The sequence below is a fragment of the Podarcis tiliguerta genome (assembly GCF_965153285.1).
Source record: "Podarcis tiliguerta genome assembly, chromosome: 4".
In the NCBI taxonomy this organism is placed as follows: Eukaryota; Metazoa; Chordata; class Lepidosauria; order Squamata; family Lacertidae; genus Podarcis; species Podarcis tiliguerta.
Genome location: NC_139537.1, coordinates 31,983,532 through 32,009,348, shown reverse-complemented (window position 1 = coordinate 32,009,348; position 25,817 = coordinate 31,983,532). Strand labels below are relative to the sequence as shown.

Sequence of the window (25,817 nt, the reverse complement as noted above, 5' to 3'; positions counted from 1 at the left end):
TTGTAATTCCAGAGTCTTAGAATTCCTAAGGGACTGTCCACTTTAAAAATAAATGAGAACCAACATACTCCTTTTGTCTACCGTGCCTGTTCTGTACAAAAGTGTGAGCCTGTTCGAAGCCACTCCAACCCCTTTTGCTACTAGAGGGCTACCACAACATTAATATCTCACATTTCCTCCAAGGAACTCAGGGCACCATATACAATTTCTCTTTCCTCTATTTTATGCTCACAACCACATTGTGAGGTATGTTAGGCTAAGAGAGAGTGACTGGCCAAGGTCACTCAGAGAGATTAATTGCCAAGTGGGGATTTGCCATCCTAAGTAAAAGTTTAACCTGTACAGCTACATGAAGTAGAAAATTACTTCAGGAAGGAAGGAAGGAAGGAAGACGTGAGATTCTCAGGATTCTAATATGCGTTTGTAAAGTGTACAAAAGGTTTGTGGAGACTGCATGAATCCAGAACAGATCATGCATAATCATTTTTGCCCAAGCTTGGTTTGTAAAGTTTCCCCAGAATGCTTATACAAGAAAGCATGGGTAAAACAAAGAAACTGTGATATTTAGAATGCAAAAAACAACAACAAAAAACAACCCGCCACCATTCTCGCTCGTACAAGTTGTGAAGATGATTTTCATGCCTTAACCACACACTCAACTTGAAGAAATACTATGAAACAAAACTGCTGCATTAATTAACACTGTCTAATGAGCACATACATTGTTAGAACAGTTGCACTCATATTTTATTTATTCTAAATATTAAATGCATTTTTCTACTTGAAAGTACAAAATAGTTAACAAGATTGAAAACATGACAAAAATCCACATGAAGCAATAAAATTACTCCACGCACTATAAAAAGCAAAGGAACAAAAACGAGTGCACACATAAACCAGCAAACAGTGAACCAAAGTAATAGAAGAAATCAGTAAGAAGTGTATCTCTTAGCATTTCTGCAGGCTATTTCCTAGATATTTTCTTTTTATTATTTAAAGGTGAGGTCCAAAAAGATGGTATGATGAAAACTGGAGATCATACGAGCTGTATGTTTGAACATGAAATGAGATGGAAAGTTTCATGTCTACTGCCTTACCAGCACTCAAAATGCCCCTCTTCACTAAACAGCAAAAGCATTTTGTGTGGGATTTTGCCCCTAGTAAAAGGCTGTATTGCAAAAGCAGCATCACCAAATGACAGGGAGAAACAACGGCCCTGTTCTTAATTGTTTAAAGAGAGGAAATGTGGTACGAAGGACCAGCCTGTGATAAACAGGACGCTGCTACTTTAAATAATTGATTCTCCTGTTTTACAAATATGATGGCCCTCTGAAAAGGTGAGTTAAATTCCAAACTGCTAAAAGGTTGGCTGGATAGTCACACAGAAGTTAACAGGTAACAGAACCCTTAGGCTGTAATCCTATGCCTACTTACCTAAAAGGAAGCCCAACTGAACTTAATGGAACTTACTTCTGAGAAGACAATTACAGCATTGCACTGCAACTGAATACTAGGTCAAGAAGATGTAGGCTTGCAGCCATTTTTATACATTCTATAGTTAAACATTCTCACACTTTATAGTTTTTTACTGCAAATAAACCACAGTGCAGGGAGAATTTAAACTTGCATCTTTCAATAAATTTGAATTTTTGCGATTCTGCATTTTATTGCAGATTTTATAATGAGAAAACAAATTACGTACAGCAACAGTGATAGAATGAGCAACATCATATCCCAGCTTTCATTGGGGGGGGGGGGGATTGCCAACTCTCAGTAACGCAGAGACATATATTCAGAATTTCCATTTATTTATGTGTATTTATGTCTAGCTCACCCTCTCGCAATGAAAGTTAAATGAGGCAGGTTCAGAAATGTTGCTCAGGGCTTCTGCTAGGCCAGGAAAATGTTTAACCTGGGTGGGGGGAGTCCAAATGAACAGCTGCTCCCCCTTTTTGTATCACAAATCTGTTTCTGAAATGCCTTTCCATTTCAAAGGCATTTTATCATGCAGCATCACTCAACAGCCAGCCAGCCTTTGCTCCTGCACCCCACTACAGGTCCATTCAAAAGTAAAACCCATTGAGTTCAGGGTCACTTACACCCAGCAGAGGTCGATTTAGGACTGCACAGCTGGCTTCCCTGCATAGGGTGCCAAACAGAGAGGGCATCATCCTGCCTCCTTCCCAAAGCCTAGTTAGTGCTTTCCCAGCTTTGGGAAGGAGACAGGAGAGCTCCAGGACCCTATCAAAGCTTTACACTTCCTTCCCAAAGCCGAAGGCCTTGCCTAGCCAGCTTTGAGAAGGTGTCGCGAGGGTAGGGGCAGGGAAGGCATCAAATTTTGGCCTTACACAAGATGCCATATTTCCAAGGTCCGCCCCTGCTCCCAGGTATAGGATGTCAGCCTTCAACTGATAAAAGCTTACTATTTTTCTTTAAATATTTGCCCAAAGGTTGATTCGGTAAAATACGTGATGTGAAGAGGGCTTATTGCTGTTAAATTGTTTTACATCTCTCATATATAGGCAGATGAAACATAATTGCTGGAGTTGGAATTGGACACCCACTCCGCGTTGCAAAATTTATCAGGGCATATCATACCAGCTTTGGCACTGTTTCATATGATGAATGCAACCAAGCACACTTTCATTCCAAATTACGTATTTTAAATCAGAGGCAAGTACTATACAAGAACAAGTTGTTTCTACAGAGGAAGCAAAGCACAGGAGCTGTAAAAACGTCACATTCAGCACTCAGAACCTTTAACGTCAACATTCATCACTGAGCATGCTTCAAACTTGGCTAAAGTAAGTACATTATAAAGCTATGAAAAGGTGTGAGCAGTGGTTCAGGCAAAGGACTCCAAAGGACCTGGGCACTGGCAAACATCACTGATGAAAACTGTTACAGTGTGCTAAATGTACAGAACAAGGAGTGCTGGCACACACAAAGCTCAGAGGCCAAACTGCTCTGCTTTGGGAGATTCCAATAACTAGCATTTTGCATTTCTACAAAGCAAGGTAGTGAATCGTGGCACCAGCACTCCTTGTCACATTTACATTCATTTCCCAATTTCTCTTCCTACTCATCCTTCAGTCCCCAAATATGATTGCCCTTTTGGTGACCATGATTCAGGAAGCACTGGTTCCTCCTGCTATTTTGAAAAACAAAAACTGTTCACATGAAAATGAGCTGACACAGACACACTCTGGGGGTCTGAGCTTCTACAATGATTCTTTCGGGGTAGAATACAATAAATCATTAAACAAATGGCTACTTACCATGGAGTGCATGTAAGCACTTTGTGAACCTGTAAGCTGAACATCACCACCATTTTACTTCCATTGATTATTAATTAAAGTAAGGATATTTAGCATTTTTTCCCTCTCCATTAGACAGAATTTTTTTTAAAAAAAAACAAACTGGTTTGCCAAGCAGTTACACTGACACAGTGGTAAGTTGGCACTTAAATAGACCTAGAATCATAGAATCATAGAGTTGGAAGAGACCACAAGGGCCATCGAGTCCAACCCCCTGCCAAGCAGGAAACACCATCAGAGCACTCCTGACATATGGTTGTCTCTGCGTACTACAAACTTCCTCCAAATCCTGCTTCATCTCAAAGGTGGCTCGGTGAAATCTACTGCAGAGCTTCTGGCCTGGAATGCATTTAAGAGCACACACTGTTCTCCCTCCCACCACCATCTCAAGCATGGATCTACACAGCTCTACCACAATCTGTCCCCGTGTCACAACAGCTGTGCTGATATAGCAACAGTTTTTAAAGCGCTAGCTTATTTCAAGGATGGCAAGGAGCGTCTCCCTTCATTTTACACATACTTGTGGCATATCCTGAGTGCAACATATTCATGACAGTTGTTGGAATATGCCTGAAAAAGAAAAAGAAAACTTCTCATGGTTCCAATCTGCTGCATGGAGCAGCTGTTTGGAGCAGGTGGGGAATTTGGTGTGTGGGGGGAGTGTCTATATGAACTGTCTTGCTATAGGAATCCAATTGGCATAGTTCAGCATATGAAACTGGGCCAGATTACTGAAATCTTGCTATATGTTGTTTTATTTCATATAAAATTACACCAAGGGCTTTTCCATTTAATGAATTTTCTGCTAACAGAACTTGAAATCTAGCCTCACAGACTACTGGTTTACAGTGACTTTCTATGGTACTCTGCAATAGCACATGAGAAATTTGCAATCCAATTAGATCATTCCCTCTTTGGGAAGAAGAGTTTGCATTATCGGGTTTGCCGAGAGTTCGGAAAACGAAACTATGGAGAACACCGCTGAGACTGTGGATTACTATTGTTATTATTACTGTACCGTTTATCATATTTACTGAGGTGACACAATCGCTCCTGAGTGCCCTCTCCCACTTTGTGAAGCTTGCTTGGCTCCCTAGTATACTCTAGCACTTAAGAGTGAGAAAAGAAGTGGGAAGGCGGCTCAAATGCAAGTGGAAGAAAACGCCAGTGAAATGCAATCAAATAATGGTGAGGGTTCATCATTGAGCCTACTTAGTTGCAGTGAAGGCAGCAAAGAAGGCTTACTTTGCTGCATCCATTGCATCCTCATTGTGTCATCCAGCAGAACTTTTCCAGGTAGTTTGGAAAGCATTTTGAGAATAGAATCGTTTGCATCTGCCAGGACCTTGACTCCACTGTTACAGCAGATGAATCTTGAGAAGTGTTTAGAGCACTGACTAGTCCTGTTATGTTGGATGAGTTCCAATTACTAAGGATCGAGAATGTGGACAAGGTGCTTGGATCATTCAGGCCAACCACTTGCACTCTGGACCCTTGCCTCTCTTGACTGATAAAAACTAGCAGCAGGGATATCTGGCTGAGCCAGGGAGGTGATGAACGCCTCCTTGCAAGAGGGGGTGGTCTTTGCCTGCTTAAAGGAGGCAATGGTAAAATCACTCCTCAAGAAACCCTCCCTGGATTCAGAAAATCTATGTAACAACCGGCCAGTTGCCAATCTCTCTTTCTTGGACAAGGTTTTGAGCGAGTGGTCACAGATCAGATCCAGGCAACTGATTTTCTAAATCCTTTTCAATCAGGGTTTGGGCCCGGTTTTGGCACAGAAATTGCTTTGGTTGCCCCGTATGATGACCTCTGTTGGGAGAGAGGCAGGGGAAATGTGTCCCTGTCAATCCTCCTCAATCTCTCAGCAGCTTTCAATACCATCAACCATGGTATCATTCTGGAACAGCTGTCCCAGTTAGTGGGGTGGTGTCACCACTTTGTGGTGCTTCTGGTCCTACTTGGATGGTCCTTTCCAGATGGTGATGCTTGGGGCGTGCTCTTTTGTCCCACTGAGCCTTCAATGAGGAGTTCCTCAGGGTTCTGAATGCAATGCAACACTGAACCTGCAGCTCTCCAAATGTAGTTAAGACTCCAACTCCCATCAATTCTCAATTATTTGCCATGCTGGCTGGGGCTGATGGGGGTTGGAGTGCAAGTCTGGAGGACTTCTGGTTCCCCAACTCTGATCTACAGAAACATTTTTGACTAAAGACAGATGGATATAATGGCATTTGTTTCCTTCAAGAGTGACTTTATCAGGGGTAGCTGACCTATAGCTCCCCGGGCGTTGCTAGACTCCAACTCCCATCAGCCCCAGTCAGCATGGTCAATAGTGAGAAATGATGGGATCTGTAAGCTAGCAACATCTGGCCTATATGTACTCCCCATAATGTGTGGAAAATCTTTAAAAGTGTGCATACATCAACTCAGTATTGGTGTACTTTTGCATAGTTAAAAGAAAAAAAGTTTAGCTGACACTGTATCTAGAACCTACTTCACAGTTACAACTTTTCAAGGTTAATTGTGACTGCACTGAATTCAAAGTTCAGTTACGTGCCTTAAAAAAACATCAAAGAAGGAAGTTGCTCAAAAATGTTACTGCAGACACCAATATATTCTGATATATAATAATTATAGCCCTTTATTCAGTAAGCTGAAGAGGACTTTGCAATAGGTGTGTTACTGCTTTAGCTCCACTAACGCAGGAGAAAAACAGCAATTCAGTTTTTATGAATGAAATGGGCTTAATTATGGGACAGCCAATAGCTTTTTAAATTCCTTCCTTTCTTTCCTGGCTCAAATCAGTCATGTGAGGGTTATTGATTAACTTCACTGTGCTTAGTGAAGGTATTTTCAGAAGGCGGAAGAAGCCTAAAGTCCAGGGTCAAACAACAAAGGGGTAGTCACTGACAATGAAAATTTCTCTCCCGTCGGAAAGTATAAGAGGCCAATATAAAATAAAATATGACCCACAGGTCTTCTGGATGTGCCATTTCAGGATGCAGTTGGGCGGATTCAATGCTTGAATGCACTTCTTTGTAAAAGAAAACCATGCACAAAGAAAACCCTCCTGTCAAGAGTAAGGTGAAGCTAGAATGTTTCTCCTCAACTTGCTAGTTTTCAACAGACAACATTTTTTGTGTGTCATGTGGATAGTAAAGGATTTACCTACCAGCAACCCAAAGTTGTACAGTCTCAGGAGATGTCTACAATAAAAGTATACAGGAGCTAGTCCTACAACATACCTCAACTTACTGTTGCTATATTGATTACTCTCTGGGAGCACCTTCTATCTATAAATAAAATATCACCACCAACCTTCACCACCAAGTAAATGGTTCCTGCTGGATCACTGGCATTTCAAGTGTTTCCTGAGATCACATTCCAGTTTATTATATCAAATATTGGACAAACAGGATGTGTCAAGGTGGCCACAGATCTTAGCTCTCTCTTTTTAAACTTAAGTCAGTCAAATGATGCCCCTGGAGAAGGTAATGGTGTTATTTTGTTTAATTTCCAGAAACAACTGTACTGAAAAGGAAATGGTACCTTTTTCTGTACAATTGTCCCCCAAATGGAAAAGGAAGGGACGCTGTTTCCCAACCCAGGTTTCTATTGACAGTGTTGTACATCAGTTCAATTGGCAGCTTTTTTTTTTTTTACTGGCTTAATTAGGTTAAAAAGAACAAATGAACAATTGCCTAGGCTGCCTCATAGTAAGAATCCCAACTGGCCTCTACCACCTGAAGTGAATGGTGATCCCACCCTATTCTTGTTGAAATTCATTTGATTGGAGGGGTCTGGAATTGAGGTAATTGAATTGAATTGGTATAATTAATGGAAGGGAAATTGATTTTGGAACCAAGTCTGGCTCATCTGGAAGGAAATTAACCAGTTAAGAACTGAAATGTGTGGTTTGGGACGAGGTTCTAATTTAATAATTGATTTGGATGGGCAATTAATTGGCTTGCCTTTTGTGAAATGTAAATTGTAGTAATGATTTTTAAAATGTGCATATATACATAGACATTAACATATTTAAATTGCTAATTTATTCTGTTTATTTTATGTAAACTGCTTAAGAGTTTGTTTGTTTTTTACAATTAAGTGGTGCACAAATCCCATTAAATAAATGTAAGTAAACACAGGCAACTCTCAATTTACACACATCTGATTGAGGGGCGATTTTGCTTGGAAGTGACCCTAAGACATCACTATAAGGGTGGATTGGGGGCAGGGCAGAGCGCCTTATATGGGGAGAATGCAACTGCGCTCATGTACTGCTTGTGGACTAACCACAGGCCTTTGGTTGGTCCCTGGGAGAAGAGGATGCTTGGGTGGGCCTTTGGTTTGATCCAGCAGGGATTCTTACAGCTGCTATTCAGAGGGCAAAACATACAGGCAACATACAACTGAACTTCTCAAAACAGCAGGAGATTCATGACCAGCTCTCTCCTATTGCTGTATCAAGTTTGGCCCAGAGACTGCCCTCAGGATATTGAAATGTGATATAGTTTACACAGAACCGCTCCTCCTTATTGTCTTTCCAAACTGAAGCGGGGACAGGAAGAGAGATTATGGTGGGAAAAGAACATCAAAGGGTTTTTAATTACATTTCTGGGTCATGTCACTCTAATGCCCGCGACGAGAACATTCAGTTGAGAATGTTCCTTTCCTGCTTGCTCTGAAGAGTTGCACCACAGCAAGTCTCTTACTGCTACAGCACCTTATGACAGAGTACTTTAGCATCTAATGTTAACCCAATCAACCTTGCTGCTGCACAACAGCTATTTATCTGGATATGTATCCTTCTCTATCCCAACTACACTGGGCAGCTAAGAGCAGTTGAGTTGTATACATGGGTCTAGTATTATTATTTGTGTTTATCTATCCAGTAACTTTTGACTGAAATAAATAAATAAATCCAGAGTGGTTCACAAATAAAAGTACGACACACAGCACAGCAACAACAAATAATATAAGATTATGCATTAACATGACAAAAAGGTATTATAAACTCAAAATAGCAGCAAGGTAACAGAGGCTCAACAACTCAAAGTGCGGCAAGAACCTATTTAAGCAATACAATGAACACCCAAAAGCCCAGGTCAATAGGTGCCACTGGTACTGACGTTCTGTTAACATCTGATGTACCTCCAGAGGCAGAGAGTTCCACAGGTACTTAAGCTCAAGCTGTTTAGGGCCTTCTTTGTCAACATCAACATCTTAAATTGGGTTTGGAAATATTTATTTATTTTTATTTTTATTATTTTTATTATTTATATTAATATTATTATATACCCCACCCATCTGGCTAGGTTTCCCCAGCCACTCAGGGCAGCTTCCAGCACAGATAAAAACATAATAAAATGTCAACCAGTACAGTTCATGCAGAACAGGTACAATAATCTTCCAAGTTAGCATGCTGTTCAGGGCAGCATTCTGCACCAGATGCAGTCTCTGGACAGTCTTCAAGGACAGCCCCACTTAGAATAAATCTAGACAGGAGGTTTCCAGTTCATTTATCACTTTGGCAAAATTATCCCCCTGTCAGGAATGGCTAGAGCTGGAAATGGACACTCCTAACCCAGTTGCATAAACCAGACTTCAATCTTTGCCTGCTTTCTTCCCACAGTCTCTCACACACAGGGTGTTAAGTCTTTCATTATCACTTTAGATATGTCTAAGAGGAAGAGTACTAGCTTGTGATAATGTCGAAATGTGCTTTCCACATAAAGTATCGGGATTGTTGGGCAAATACCCATACTCACAAGAGTGTGGAAGATATTTTTAGAGGCCACCATGCCAGCAGCAACAGAATGCCTCAGAACAGAGTCTCTTATTGCCCTTAATTTTGTCAGTGAGATGTTTTGCTTACCAATTCCCCACCTGCTAAAATACCTATTTTGTTGCAGTTCTTCACAACCCAGTTCATAAGTAGTGTCAACATTTTGAATAGAGGAATGAAAACATTGCATGAATCCACCATCTCTTAATGAGTTAACTTCACTATTTTCAGTTTGCCCATATTATGTTGCAACATATTTTTAAGTATACTTAATCCGTTCACAATATGCAGATGAAGGGCTAAAACAAGGCTGCAATCTCAAGCATATTTACTGAGAAGCAAGCCCAACTGAAAGTAGGGCTTGTTTCTGATTATACCTGCTTGTGATCAGGCTGTCAGAGATAAAAACTATAGAGATGTTAGTTCCAGTGGTATAATTAAGGTTTACTCCCTCCTCGTCAAAGAGTATAGAAATTGCTAATATAAAAATATGTTCTAACCTTCCAAAAATTACCACTAAAATTTGTTTATATACCTGGCTTTTATATATACTGGTGCCATCAACTCCTCTACAGTTAATGGTCTGTAGTGTGTGTTTTTAAATCAATTTCATTAACAACCAATATTAATATTGTCTGACTTTTAAAAATAAGTAAAATGGTAGCCTTATACCATACTGGGGCAGAGAGGAGAAGGAGATCGGGATTTGCAGCTTTCTATGCAAATTCCTTAGGCAACCCAGTTTTGCTGGAGTAGAAGTACAGTGGTACCTTGGTTCTCAAACTTAATCCATTCCGGAAGACCTTTCTAAAACCAAAGCGTTCCAAAACCAATGCTCGCTTTCCCGTAGAAAGTAATGCAAAATGGATTAATCCGTTCCAGACTTTTAAAAACAATCCCTAAAACAGCAAATTAACATGAATTTTACTATCTAACAGGACCATTGATCCATAAAATGAAAGCAGTAAACAATGTACTGCAGTCACACAATCAATCAATCAGTAGCAGAACTGGGTTCCACACAGTCACAAAAACAAAACAAAAAGAGCTGTAAAAACAAAAACACAAAATAAATAGCAAAAACAGACAGACCTCAGCATAACACTCAAAATGGAAGTGTAGCACTCAAATCGGAAGCGTAACACTTAAAACGGAGCACGCTCAGCTTCCAAAAAAAGTTCGCAAACCGGAACACTTACTTCCAGGGTTGCAGTGTTTGGGTTCCAGGCTATTTGAGTACCAAGGCGTTTGAGAACCAAGGTACCACTGTACTAAGAACATTATGGATGAAGCCAAAAGCCACAATCAAATGGCTTTGATAAAACTGGCCACCACTAACCACTTTGTAACCTGAGGCCACAGAAGAAGAACACTAGATGTGCATCCGAGTGCAGGGGTTTCAAATCACTGACTGCAAGTGCCAGGGAATCGGAAGGCAGCGTTCAGTGCGCCATTGCATTATTAATGTGACACTGATAAGACATCCATTGCAACTGCTGAATAAGGTCCAATTGCCAGGCGAGAAGTAACCAGTACATAAAGTGCTTTGTTGGCATTAAAGCTGCATCAATGGGTGACTGAATTACAGAATGGCAACAGAGTATTGTGCCTATGTTATTGTGCCTATGGTACATAGTTATTTTGAAATAAATCAATGTTCTTTGGTGTTAACCATATTCCTAAATATTTCACCTTTTTGACCGCCTCTATTTCAATTTGTTGTTGCATTGTTTCGATTGCACTTTGATCCATATTCTTCACAATCATTTTAGTTTTTTTCTTATTTAATTTAAAACCTGCCATTTCTCCAAACTTATCCATTTCTTCTATAACTTCCTTAGCAGTAACTGTGGGTTCTTCTATTGTTACCACTAAGTCATCTGCAAATGCTTTAACTTTGTATTCGTTTTGGCCTATCGTTACCCCTTTTATATTTCCATTTTGTCTTATTGAATTCAGAAGGACCTCTAACACCGTTATGAATAATAGTGGTTAATACTCTGTCTTTGACCCATATTGATTTACTGCATATTGATAGCATCCGTATGTCAGGGACTGGGCAGAGGAATGGTGGAGACCACCTCCCCAGCCTGACCCTTCCAGAGAAGAGGAAGACAGTTCAGAATTTCAACAGGGGTTTGAGGGAAATCACAGCTCAGAGGAAGATGAGGTGAAAAGTCGGGAAATAATGGGAGAGGAGGAGAAGGCAGAGCCAGAGCAGCAGATGGCTGACAGGTTATCACTAGAAAGCAATCCAGACCCACCATGTCCCAGAACCTGGCGAGCCTTAAAAGTAGGAGAGCAAAGAGCTTGAAGACAGACAGCACTAAGCAGCACCCATAGAGGGGGTGATGCTGAAGACAAATGAGGAAGTGGGGGAGAAGGGGGGGTGGAGATTCACTCGGGACAACGCCCTTATCCAAGAGGCTGTGTTCCAAGCCTCTCTCTGTAAATATAGAATAAAAAGCAGATGGTAAGAACTTTTCCTTGTCTGTACGTTCCTGGCAACCGGCTGCGGGAGTTGCTTACAGCCGCCTGACACCGTATGATCTAGAATCACCCCTGCTGCTGAAAGAATAGTCAAAAGAGCCATGAAGGTTGACATTATCCAAGGCAAAGGCTTATGGTAGCACATCAAACTGCTTAGAGATCTTTATTACAGTAAGCATTATAAAAGTTTTATAAATCAATTGTGTTTGTGCTTCAGATGAACTATTCAAATAACTCAGTTGCTACATGCACAGCCAAACATGCATCAAGGGTGAGTGGGGGATTTTACTACACACATACACAAAAATATGTAAAACCAGTCCTAATGAGTTCACCCTAGAGTAATTTACTTTAACAAAGTAATAAAAATCCAGTTTGTATATAAACGTTTACTCATTTGTTATAGTGATTTATGGACCACCCTTCAATCTAATTCTCATGAAGGCTACAAAATGTAAGCCTTTAAAAACTTTTGCTGGAGAGTATTTTCAGCTTCCGCTATTACAGGCAGCAACCGATTAACGCACATCCAAATGATGCACAATCACTCCCAGTCACAAAAAGGGCAGAATGGGGGCGTAACTGGGGCGGGGCATGCTTATATGCATTCCACCAAGGTGCATGGGGGCTGGGAATGGAAATCCCATGCAAAATGTTCGCCGACTGTATTCAGAATTAATTCTCCATTTGCTTCAGTTGTTTATTGTCTAGTAATATAGTAAAAAGGGACGTGGGTGGCGCTGTGGGTTAAAGCCTCAGCACCTAGGTCTTGCCGATCAAGAGGTTGGCGGTTCGAATCCCCGCGGCGGGGTGCACTCCCGTTGTTCGGTCCCAGCGCCTGCCAACCTAGCAGTTCGAAAGCACTCTTGGGTGCAAGTAGATAAATAGGGACCGCTTACTAGCGGGAAGGTAAACAGCGTTTCCGTGTGTGGCTCTGGCTCGCCAGAGCAGCGATGTCACGCTGGCCATGTGACCCGGAAGTGTCTTTGGACAGCGCTGGCCCCCGGCCTTTTTGAGTGAGATGGGCACACAACCCTAGAGTCTGTCAAGACTGGCCCGTACGGGCAGGGGTACCTTTACCTTTTTAATATAGTAAAAACTGTACAAGTAACTGCACATGATGCCGACTTCAACTAAAATTCCATTAAAATTATTGCCACCATTCATGATTATTATGTATTCCTTTATACCCCACATTTTCCCCTGGTGGGACCCATGCAAAAAACATACCAAAAAATCATTAAGAAACAACTGAACATTGACAGAATTAGAACTACAAACGTATATAAAATCTCTTCAAACCGTATAAATAATCACACTAAAAACAGCACAGCACCAGCCCTTGATTAAAAGCAGTCGGTTCCTAAAAGCCTATTGGAACAAGAAAGTATTCACCTGCCGGTGGAAGGACAACAAGTAGTGAGCCATTCTAGCTTCTCTAGGAAGGGAGTTCTAAAGTCTGGGAGCAGCCACTGAGAAGGCCCTCTCCCATATCCCCACCAAACGTGAAAGGCTTATAATTTTTTTAAATAGTAATTTTACTTCTGCTTAGCATCTCATTGTAAAGCTCAAAACAGCTTCGCAGACTCCTTTAACATCCTATAATATAAAGATGCATCACTGAGCCTTACCTCCAAAAGACCATCCTCTGGAAGATCTGTGCAGTGAACAGCGTTTTGGATCTTGTTTTTACCAAAGATAGCACGGAGCGTGCCAGGACGCAGAAAACGAGCTATTTCCTGTGCAACATAAAAATATTAACAGGTGAAGAAAGTGGCTTGTTATGTGAAGATACAGAAATATATTCATAGAAGCATTTTATACAAAAAAGAACTCTTTATGCACTATAGTACAGTATTTACCAAAAGTAAAAGGGCTCAATCCTGACTTCCCCTTCACATATGCAAAGAACTGTAAAATAATGAGGAAAAAAGTACTGTAGCAACAGGCCAGAGAGAATTAAAGTACCACTTGGGCCTTGCATTTAAGAATTCACCTGGTCGCCGCAGGCAAACAAATAAGAGTGGTCTCTCTGGGTTGTCTTGAACTTGGTGTTTCCGCTAGGTCAAGGATTTCCACTTATGAAATAGAATTTCCTGTCCCTCTCTTCTCCTTGTGCATCCCCTATAAAGGTAAAGGTACCCCTGCCCGTACGGGCCAGTCTTGACAGACTCTAGGGTTGTGCGCCCATCTCACTCAAGAGGCCGGGGGCCAGCGCTGTCCGGAGACACTTCCGGGTCACGTGGCCAGCATGACATCGCTGCTCTGGCAAGCCAGAGCTGCACACGGAAACGCTGTTTACCTTCCCGCTAGTAAGCGGTCCCTATTTATCTACTTGCACCCAAGAGTGCTTTCGAACTGCTCGGTTGGCAGGCGCTGGGACCGAACAATGGGAGCGCACCCCGCCGTGGGGATTCGAACCGCCGACCTTTTGATCAGCAAGCCCTAGGCGCTGAGACTTTAACCCACAGCGCCACCCGCGTCCCTATATAGGTGCATCCCCTATACCACACCCCAAATCTGTTTCTGGAGGTTGGGGAAGCCAGAGTGCATGCCAGGAGAGGAGAGGGAGGGGAAGTTCCATTGCACAGCCAGAAGTCCTTTCACTAACTGAAGTACTTCTGTTGGCTATTGCCCTCTGCCATTCTACTTGGTTTCTATATGTTGGCCATGGGGAAAGAATCACCATGTTGTCTATGATGAACATATGGAAACCAAACAGGCTGGCAAACAAGGGATGGATACTTCCACCAATCTGCTTGACAGAAATGGTTTTTTTTTTACTACCCCAGTACATAAATGAACTTCAATTTCTTTTTAGGTAAGAATGCTTCCCAAGATGGTGAGCAACAGTCTAGAATTCATAAGTGTAACCTTTTAGGCACCTAGAGCAGCAGGAACCTGGATTTTTTTTTTCTAGTTGAGATTCCACCCGCATTTACAGCTTGAATATTTTTCTGATTTCCTCAAGTTTTTACATGCAATGGGAGGCAAGCCAACACTGTGCCACATACCAAAGGGATACTTAAATTAGACCACTGGACAAGACCAACATTGAATCCCCAGGCACCTTCAAATCTAACACTTTTATTGTAGTACATCAATGGTTGTCTTTAAGGTACCATAGAACGCTGGTTGTTTGTGTCGTATTTCTTATCAAAAACTAATATTCTGAAATTCATCACAGGTGCATGTTCTAACAATTAGCATTATGTAGCAAACAAGAATACTACATAGCAATAAGTACAATGCTTCTGCCATAGAACATTGTTATAATTTTAGATGGGCTAAAATGATACGTTTTACTTCAAGCTAGTTCAACATTATGCAAGAGAGTAGGATTTTCATCTCATGTTAAATATAGAAAGTTAAAACTGATTCCTAATTCTTTAACTTCTGATCTCTATTTTCTCTGTCATAAAAGATATCCACAATGTTGTTTAAGGTTTGCTTCAGATCTTACTGTTGAGACCTATAACTCTTTATGTGTAGCACATTTCATTTCATTTTTCAATTTTGGGATAGAATAGACAGCTTTTGTGAGATCCAAATTGTGTGGACATTCACCAGTTGGAGATCATATTCTGAAATGGATAATGTAACAATGCTTTTTAGCGAATCCGATTTGGCTATGTGACAGCATTGTGAAAGAACAAATGGAGCAAATTCAGGGTGCGGAAAATGTTTCCTCGTTGTAACAACCATTGAAAAATTGTTGGAACCTTTTGACCTGCCAAAAATGATTGCAAGAAGTACTCCTCAATTTCACTCAGTCCTATGTGTCCGTTGTCATGTCATACACACTGCAGAACTATAAACCCTCCTACTAGCTTGCCAGTCTGAATGCTGAAATTCAAAAGTAAGCTCCAATTAGTAAGCCATGTGAAAACTGGGACATCTACATATCAACATTATCCATACATCTCATGCAGGCTCAAGCATGTGGGGGAGATGCTGCTCTGGATAATAAAAGTGTTTTTTTTATAAAGTCTATAGAGCAGTTTTGCTAACAAAACAGACTGCTGCAGTGCAGAGGTTTTCCACCTTGCCATCACAAAAGCACCTGTTAATATGTGCAAGTTTCTAAGCAGCATGTAAAGGAGGGTTCAAGCTATAAATTAAACTGCTTGCTTCTGGCATCAGCTGACAAAAGTGCAGCTGCAAGTCTGTACAAATTTATTGGAGAAGTGGAAGCTCCACTAAAAAAGAAAGGCAGAAACTAGTAATTGAACTGTAATTTTTCCTGATGGAGAGCAACTCAAGACTGAGGTGACAAATGAGCCAAGGTCTGTCTCTTCATTAAAGGCAACTGATTTAAATGGCAGCAACCCATCCTCTTCAGAATATAATTTCCCATTCAATAACAAGTATAAGATTCCAGACCAGCTTTACGATCAGGCAATGCAAAGACTACATGGTGCAATTAACTTTGGGGGGGAATTTTGTAGAGGTTGTATTGTTTCAAAATCAAAATACAATCATACATATAGAGAAGGTACATAGAAATATTACAGGGTCCCTGCTCATGGGGTGAGTACCTGTCAAATTCCTCTCTATTTGTGGGTGAGGCTTCATTTTTTAACGCTGCAAGAGAAACTACTGTGACTACTCCCAATTCTAGTCTAAAACTTCTGGAAGACACCAGGTTGGGCAAAGCTGCAGCAGAGAAAGTCTATCAGGATGAGACACCAAATGAAAAGTCCAGCGGGAAGAACACTTGTTCACAGTAAATCCCTTAGAAATGTTAAGAACTGTTTGTTCTTCGCTGTCTGTAAATTCTCTTGTAGCTATCTGACCTACATTTCAGGGATGATTTGAGAACAAGTAGGACAAAGAATTTGAATGAAATATATTGTGTATATATTCATAATTCAATATAACATTTTAATTAGAAAAACAAACTCCAGGGACAGTAAAGCATTGCCTTTATTAGGACCAGTCAACATTTACAACATTCCAGCAAGCTGAATGGGACCAATTTTACTAGATCAACACTGTCCTTAACTGCAGCCTGACAACCTGTAGTAAGTTAGCAAATGAAAATATTCTTGGCATGACAGTAAGTGACAGGGAAAGCTTCGCCTTCTAAATTTCAGTGCATCTGGCCACTGGCAGGGGAGCAGAACCAATAAAAATGGTGGCTAATGTGCTCAGATTTACCTCCTCCTCAGCAAACATTTCAGAGAGATTATGAGATGGTTCAGAAGGCCAGCTCCCTGCACTAGTGGTGCTGCCGCTTGGCAAGACAGGGGTGGTGTGTTGGAGCAGTGACAACACTGGGGAAGCCCTGCAGGATACTTGATATCACCAGCCCAGAACTCCTCCTGCTGTGATAAGAGTGCCAAACAGGCAAGCAAATAAAAACAGGTTTCGCAGAAAAGGGCAGAACACAGACTATTGAGAGAGAGGAAGCAGATTCTCATATACTGGGTTGAATAAATCAACCAATTCTGTAACAGCAGGCTTCCAGCGCAAGTTATTGTTGACATGCAGCATTTACAGCCCTTACATACTTAACATGGTATTTTTACAAAAATGGCTATTTTAGTGACAACGTGTCAGCATTCAAACTGGCCAAGCCAGTTCCTGCGAAGAACAGGGAGGAATCGGTCTATGAAAAGTATCTCGTTTAGTTTCACACTGCTGGCTTTGGATTTCCAGCATTTGGCAAGCTGGGCGGGGGGCATGGAAGGGTGAGGATGACAACAAAGACCCTTTGCTCGTGTAGGTTGACCAAATCCCTCGTGATCACCCCCACCCTCAACTGGCAACAATGACTTGTGCAGTTAGTCCTTCCCATGTGATTCTGGGCTTTCAAGCAAAGTGGTATTGAAAGAAGCCACAGGGAAGATAGAGCCCTTCCAAACTGTTACGTAGTGATACACAATGAAGCCCGCAATGTTAGTATTGCATACAGTGGTACCTCGGGTTACATATGCTTCAGGTTACATACGCTTCAGGTTACAGACTCCACTAACCCAGAAATAGTACCTTGGGTTAAGAACTTTGCTTCAGGATGAGAACAAAAATCGTGCTCCGACGGCGCAGCGGCAGAGGGAGGCCCCATTAGCTAAAGTAGTGCTTCAGGTTAAGAACAGTTTCAGGTTAAGAACGGACCTCCGGAAAGAATTAAGTACTTAACCTGAGGTACCACTGTACTTCACAAATACACCTAAAAGGGTCACCTTCTCTTGCATGAAGCTACCCAGACATTTAAGATCAAGCTCTTGACCCACTTCCATCTAAAGCCAGGCAGATGGTAACAGAAGATAAAACCTCAAATTCTTTGGGCTCAGGGTACCAGGGCTAATGCAGCCTTAAGGCAGGATGTGGCAGCTGCCTCTGGCGCTGGAATCCCCTGCAGGTTCCCCGCCTGCCCTACTGCCAGCAGAGAAGTGTCACCAGCATTGGCACCAATTTCTGTTGAGATCTCACCTGAAATCATGCAAGATCTTGCAGAACATGAGAGATCTCACCTGAAATCAGCACCGATACTAGTGCCACTTCTTTGCCAATGGCAAAGGTTTCAGGGCAGGCGGCGGGAGGACACACTACTCCTGCAAGAGATGATATCTACTGCTCAGTTGCCAATATCCCATTACTGGGCAAGGCAGTCAGGACACAGGTGGTGCTGAAACTCCTAGCACACTTGGAGATAATTTATTATCTGGGCCTATTTCAATTTGGATTCAACAAACTGCCCTGCTTGTTCTGATTGCTGACTTCTATCAGGGGAGAGACAAGGGAAATGCAACTCTATTGATTTTTCTTGCTCTCTCGGCAGCTTTTGACATAATTGACCACGGTATCTTACTGGGTCAGTGCTATAATTTGGGAATTGGGGGCATGGTGTTACAGTGATTCTGCTTCTGCCTACAGGTCTGGTTTCAGGCAGTTGCACTGGGGAAATTCTGCTTGGCTTCACAGCATGCTGACGACACTCAGCTCTATTTCTCGTTGTCATCAGAGTCAGGTGACGCTGTGCAGGTGCTGCATCAGTCCTTGGGGGCAGTATTAAGCTAGATGAAGGCCAAAGCAAAACCCTGAGGATGAATCCTGACAACATGCAGCACATTATGGGTAAGTGGTTCTCAAGTTTGAGAAAAAAGGATATAATATAGCCTGTTCTATGTGGGGCTGCACTACACATGAAGGAGAAGGCATGTGGTGGGGAGTCTTTCTAGATCCAGCATTGCCACTGGAGGCTTATGTCAGGCATTGCCAAACTTGGCCCTCCAGATGTTTTGGGCCTACAATTCCCATCATCCCTGACCACTGGTCCTGTTAGCTAGGGATGATGGGAGTTGTAGTTCAAAAACATCTGGAGGGCCAAGTTTGGCCATGCCTGGCTTATGTGGACCTAGCGGCATGAAGTTCATTTCCCCACTTTTGACTGGTTCACCAGCTGTACCCCTTTCTTAGCAGGGATAGCTTTTCCAGAGCAATCTATTCTCTGGTTATCTCTCAACCAGATTATCTGTAATACGTAGTATGCACAGCAGCTGGACTGCCAGAATATTGACCAGTAGAGTCAGATGTAATCATGTTACACCGATTTTGAAAGAGTGTCATTGACTGCTTATTTGCTTCTGTGAGAAACTGATGAAGGGATGTTTGCCTATTAAAGTCCTAAATGGCTTCATCAAGCCCCAGTACCTGAAGGATTGCCTCTCCCTATATCATCACCTCAAAGGTTAAAGATCTTCGCAAGTAGCTCTTCTCTGTATTCATCAACATCTGAGGCCCTTCTTCATGTGCCTCCTTCATGAGAGCTCCGAAGGGTGGCAACATGAGAAAGGGACTCTTCTGCAATTGATCCCCATTTTGTGGGGTGCTCTTCCCAAGGAGGCTCGCCTGGTGCCTTCATCTTTAGGTGTTAGGCAAAACCTTTTTCTTCAACCAGCCCTTTGGCTAATTAATATTCTACGTTCTCTTAAATTTGTTGGGGGGGGTATGGGTTTGCTTTGTTTTTGCTCTTGTTTTTATTATGTATTTCGTGTTTTTATTTTGTATTTTTATGCTCAGAACCTGCCCCAAGATCTTCAGATGAAGACCAGTACATAAATTTAATAAATAAATAAATAAAAAATATTCCATTGCTACGTAGGATGCTTTAATACAACAACTCCCATCAGTCTCAGCAAACATGGCCAGTGGTCAGGCATGATGGACGTTGAAGTCCAACAACACCTGGAGAGCACCACATTGACTATCCCCATACAGATGAAAAGTGGGTTTAAAAATACATTTAATAAATAAATGTTATTTGAATAAATATTGTATGCCCTTGTTTTAGCTCTTTTATTTCTTAGCTGCACTGACAAAATTTACTAGAGGCTGCCAAATATTGGAAGTCTTTATAAACCAATAAATAAAGCATTATTTGAGATTTTTGTTAAAGGCTTGAATGGCTAATTCCGTTCTAATGTCAGTTAATGATTTGCCTACATGCGATTTATCCATTTGTAAGGGGGAAGAGATGCCTGCCACTTTATATTAGCAGGAACAAGCAAAGCAACACGCATACCTCATAAGCATCAGGCGAATGACAACCAACAGCAGGCACCTGCCTCATTAATCACAGGTCTTATCAAATTAGCCAATCTACAACAGCTTGCTGCATTTTGAATTTTTCAAGTATCTACTGAATCCACGAGGGTAAAGGCTGGCCCTATCATTGGGCAGAGTAAGGCAATGGTCTCATGCAGCAGATGTTGGCAGTCGGCAGCAGCACTGCTGCTGCCCAGAGCCCCTCATTCTTTCCTCTCTGTGGGAGGAAAGAACTCTACATGCCACATGGCATGCCCTGGACCCCCTAAGCTAGCCTGCTGCCCCAGGTTCACAAGATGATATCATCACTGATGAAGTTAAGATTCAGCTCCTAGTTCAGCAGGAATGGAAGGTGGGGGTACCATCTTGTCCTTTGCCTCCAGTAGCAAAATGTATTGGGCCACCACTGGTGTAGATGCACTCATCAATTGTATGCACCTTCACAAAACAAACTACTGTATTGCCTGGCTAGGGTTGCAATCCTAAACTCACTTACTAAGTCCCACCCAACTTAGCAGGATTGACTTTTGAGTAAAACATTTTATTTTAAGCAATTCTCGACTACCCTTCATCTAATGGATTCCAGCAATAAGATTAACAAACATACACAATGATTAAGCAGAGGCTATAAATACATAAGTAATGGTATTTGGAGAAGGGCCTTAATTAAAGAACTTGATGCGCAGGCTGGTGTGGGAGGAAACACTCCTTCAGGCATTTGGATCCCAAAGCCACTTAGGGCTTTAATAAGTTCAGCACCTGTATAAAATGGTTCTGCGTGCAAGGAGAAGCTTTTATCTAAACAATCTTGCATAGTTTTGAAATTCTGGGGGCTTTTGGAGTAGTGGATAAAGCTCTACACTCCTGCCAGTCATCACAGTCTAAAATAAAATCACATTCCAAGATAGAGTTCATAACTTTTGAGGTGACTAGACCAGGGGTCAGCAGGGGGCCAGTCCACTGTCCCTCAGACCTTGTGGGGGGCCGGACTATATTTTTGGGGAGGGTGGATGAACGAATTCCTATGCCCCACAATATAACCCAGAGATGCATTTTAAATAAAAGGACACATTCTACTCATGTAAAAACATGCTGATTCCCCGACCGTCCTCGGGCTGGATTTAGAAGGCGATTGGGCTGAATCCGGCCCCGGGCATTAGTTTGCCTACCCATGGACTAGACTAAGGCCGCATACATACCATATATTTAAAGCATACACACACACAAAAAAAGAATAATGGGAATTATAGTTTACACCTCACTGAGCAACAGCACCCTTAACAAACTACATTTCCCAGGATTCTTTAGCGGAGGATAGATATGCTTTAACTGTGTGGTATGTACACAGCAAAGCAAAGAAGCATAGAAATGAATATTCAAAATGTGGCTCTGCAGCACTACACATTAAATTTTAGGCTTTGTGATTGGCTACAGCTCCCTGTGGGTTGTATACTTTGGCTTGCTCTGCATCAGGTGAAAAATGGCCCTGAGTGAGGTAGCAAGAGAAGGTGTGCACTCCTAACCCAGAGCTGGGATTTTAAAATAGCCCAGAATTGTTGTCAACACCCTTCTCAGTGCCATGCTGGTTCACTGGGAATTATCCCTGCACATCTGAAATGAAGCGACACAAAACAGTTATATTTATTATTGTTTGCATCTTTCTTTTTTAAAAAAATAATAATAATAATCTCAAATTTGGTTAGTCAGGGATGTTTGTGATACTGCAAAGAAATAAACTGATCAAAATTCTGGTCAGGTTGTCTTGCAGTAGAAAGGAGAAGCAAGCTGAACAGACCAGTGAGCAAACCCTAAATTATTAATCCACCGAACAGTCATTTAGTCGCCCACATTTCACATTCAGGGTTGTTGGTTTTTGCTTTTAAAAAGGCTTTGTTTAATGAATGGTTTATAAGACAATGAGAAAGGAACCACAGAGTCAAAAGCTCACACTGCAGCTGCTCTGGCTGTCAGCTATTGCAAATGGTGGCAGAGGCTGTTTTTTCAAAACAGGAATGTTTCCTCTAGCACAGAATATATTGCATATGCACACAATATAGCTCTAGCAACATAAATTCAGAATTTTTTTGATTTTTGGGGGGTGGGGCTAATAAAGGAATGCCGGTGTTCACCTGATTCTCCATTGACAGATCTAGCCTCTATTGATATATCCTGATATATCTTAAGCATTCCCAGATTTCTGCAGAGAGGGTTGGTATGATCAAATTATCCGGCTGATAACTTCAGACTACCACATCAGACACAGCCATTCTTCAAAAAAAATCTTTCTGATGGGTGTGTTGCATTTTTTTCATGGAGAGGCTGTAGTTTTACACAGGAATATGAAGTTGTAGTTAGCGAGCAGGGACGTGACCCCCCCCCCCAAATAAATAAATGGGAGAACTGCTTCATAGAGTCATTAAAGTTCAGGATGGAGTTAAAAACCAAATACTGAACGCTTTTCAAGAATGTTTCGAGAGTTCATAGTAATCTGAAGCTATTGTTTTCAACTCACACATACAAATGATGTTTGGATTAAAGCCAAGTAGAAACTTTTAAAAATATGGTATGGTGTGGAAGGTTTCTTACATGGGGATTGGGGACCCAGCTTTACACACATAGAAATGGTCGCCTTTAGAATAATGCCAATCACACATTGGGGGCATGGCCAGCATCCATGATGTCCTGGAGGGACAGAGGTAGGCCTGCACATCCTCACAAGCCCTTTTACCCATTTCAGAAGCAAACACCTTAAAATGCCAAGTTTCTAGCAGACTGACAATAACTAGTGTATGCAATATAGAATTTATTTATCTTTAATAAGGAAAAGGAACACTGATTATATTTGACCCTAAATAACATTTGAAAAAATCCAACCATGTCCTTTCCGCTAGAGACAGCCACAGACAGCATGACATACTAATTGCAGCTTCTTATTGATCTGTTTTCTAACTCCAGTCGATAACGGTCTGTCATTGACGGAGAATCCATTTTCCCTTCTGTTTGCATTGCTTAGTGCAATGTGAAGAGCAGCCTAATTATTTGTAATCATAAACTCATCTGCCTTCAAATATGCTAAGTTGTTTTACCGTCGCAGGAAGTAATTCATAGTTTCTCAGGTGTGGAATTCCACAAGAGAGAGCCATCAGAAGACGACAATGTGCTTGCGCCAATGTGAATGTATCTAGATCCTTCCTCCTGGACATACATTCACAGACATTACTCCCATTGAGTTCAATGGGGCTTCCTTCCACATAAGTAGGAAGCGCAGCCTTACATGGGAGTAACCTCTTTTAAACATAGATGGACTCCCTTCGAAATCAATGTGCATACGGCTGCACTACTAGAATCATGACTGTTTAAGCAGTCCAATTCTACAGTCTGATTTTTGCTAGCATTTAAAATATTTAATAGCCAGATTAAATATTTAAAATATTTAGTCTGGCAGCGGCTACCAGTGTCATAGGAAACAGAGGAAGCTGCTTTATAGCGAGTCAGACAACTGGCCCATCTTGCTCAACACTGTCTACACTAACTGGTAGCAGCTCTTCAGGGTTTTGGCAGAAATGTTTGCCAGCCCTACCTAGAGATGCTGGGGATTCAACCTGGGACCTTCTGCATGCAAGGCAGATGCTCTGCCATAGATCTATGGCCTGACCCCTTCCATCTGTGCCATTTTACAGATAGTTAGGTTTATGAAATGTCTGCATCACATTCACCCCTTTTTGACAACAACACTAGCCCAGTAGAATAGTAGCTCAGTATGAGCTGCAGTGTTGCCAACATGGCTTAGTAGCAAGAGGCAAATATCCTGAAGTATGGTTGTTCACACTGCTTTCTGAGTAACAAGCACTGAATTGGCATAGATTAGAGTAGCTTAAATAGTACTCCAGTGATGCACTTTCATATCTAACGCAAAGAAGGCTTAGCAACGGTCATAGCTGCATATGACAGCAACAAAAATGACACATGTTAAGGTGTAGCTGTCCTTTCTGCTTGTAAACCATGACTCTAAGTGATCATTATATTAGCTGAATAGAACATTTTTCAAATGTAGGCTTCTAAAGTTGTTATCTGTTACTATGCTGCCACGCAGAAGGGGTGGGGGAGAAATCTGGTTTGCATTTTAATAGACCCTACCTAATTCATAGCTCTCAGACCAATTTGGAAACCAAAGCACAGCTATCTTTAAAAAACCAAAATATGTGGACCACTATATATAAATATATTCGCTAAAATTAAATTAAAAATGCACTTTATTAGGGGAAACTGCTTGAGGTAATGTGTATAAGTAGGATAAATGCTGATGAATTTCCATGAGGACGTGTTTTAAAAAGTAAAGTGGCAAATTGGAGACTAGAGAAATGAGAAACTCAAAGAAAGTGAAATTAACAGATTTGTCCATTCCTTTTAAAACAGAGTAGCAAATCAGATGCAACACAAGAGATCTACACTTGAATCTACCCAATTTTTGAACTTTAAAGAAGCTATGGGGAGGGGGGTTCAGTTTTGACTGGAGAAGCCGCACTAAGGTAAAGAGTGTTTAACGCTTCCCTCCCCCATTGCCCCATCTATTTTCCACTGCAGCTGCTATGATACCCACTTTTCCCAAGGTGGGGTATGGGGTGTGTCAGGGAACTGCCATCGGTGCAGAGGCGAGAGATAGAGGGGGAATTGTGTTACAGGGAGCCTCTGAAAATCTTGCAAAGCAGTTCCTCTTCCGGCGAGGAGGAAACCCCCACTAAAAAAACCTCCAATAAAAAAACAAAGCCAACTGCCTCCAGGCTCCTTTAAAGTAAAAACCAAAAACTTTGATGGAGACAATCTCAAATCTCATGCATCACTTTTGCTTTGGCCCTGATACAAACGTCTCAAGTAAGTTACTTACGGGATCCGAAGGCCCGCAGAAGTCTCGGAATACTTTTTCAGGATCTACTTGCCTAATCTCTAGAGCAACACAAGGGCCTGAGCATAGTTCTACAACCATCTCCTGCAACAGGAAAAAGGAACAGATTGTTAAATGGTTTTTATACCTTTTACTCTGCACTGTATATCAATTTGCATCATTTCTTGTTTTAAGAAAATCTAAGCCAGCCCAGACTACTCTCTACATGTAGTTTTCAAAGGCAGTTCTATCCATTCTAACAGAAATGTTCCTAATGAAATGTATCAGTTCTCTCATTATTTTATATATTCTGGGGCTAGTCTGCATTCTTCAACTTCACTGACATAGTGACTCTCATCAGACCACCACTGTGGCCACGTCTGTGTTCAATCAATGAAAAAGCGAAAAAGCACAGATCCTAATACAGATCCTTGAAGAACTCCATTTTTTGCATCCTTCCATTGCTTGAAGTGTCCATTTATTCCTTCTCTTTGCATCCTGTTCTTTAACCAATTACTGATCCATAAGATAACTTATTCCATACCACAACATCACCTCTTTGGAATATACTGTATATTTTATTTCTTTGATTAAGTTTCATTCTCTCTTGTGTTCAATTTTAAGCTGTTGGACAAATCAGCTTTATTTCCATTGTGTTATTTGGTTGCTTTAGTTGTATGGCTTGACTGATACTTATCATGGATTTACTTATTGACACTAAGGTTTATTGCTAATTGCTAATACTTTAATTTTAAATTGTTGTATTGATATGTTCATCTGACGTGTA

General features: G+C 41.4%; 1 protein-coding gene across 3 annotated transcripts in view; it reads right to left on the bottom strand.

Annotated features, from left to right (window-relative positions):
* NME7 (NME/NM23 family member 7) overlaps window positions 1–25,817 on the bottom strand; it is a 64,353-nt gene that overhangs the window by 4,348 nt on the left and 34,188 nt on the right. For all 3 annotated transcript variants that reach the window (XM_083438453.1, XM_083438452.1, XM_083438454.1), the window contains 2 exons: window positions 25,034–25,135; window positions 13,230–13,337 (listed from right to left, as the gene is read on the bottom strand). In XM_083438453.1, the coding sequence (XP_083294579.1) occupies window positions 13,230–13,337; window positions 25,034–25,135 (210 nt within the window). The remainder of the gene's footprint in view (window positions 1–13,229; window positions 13,338–25,033; window positions 25,136–25,817) is intronic.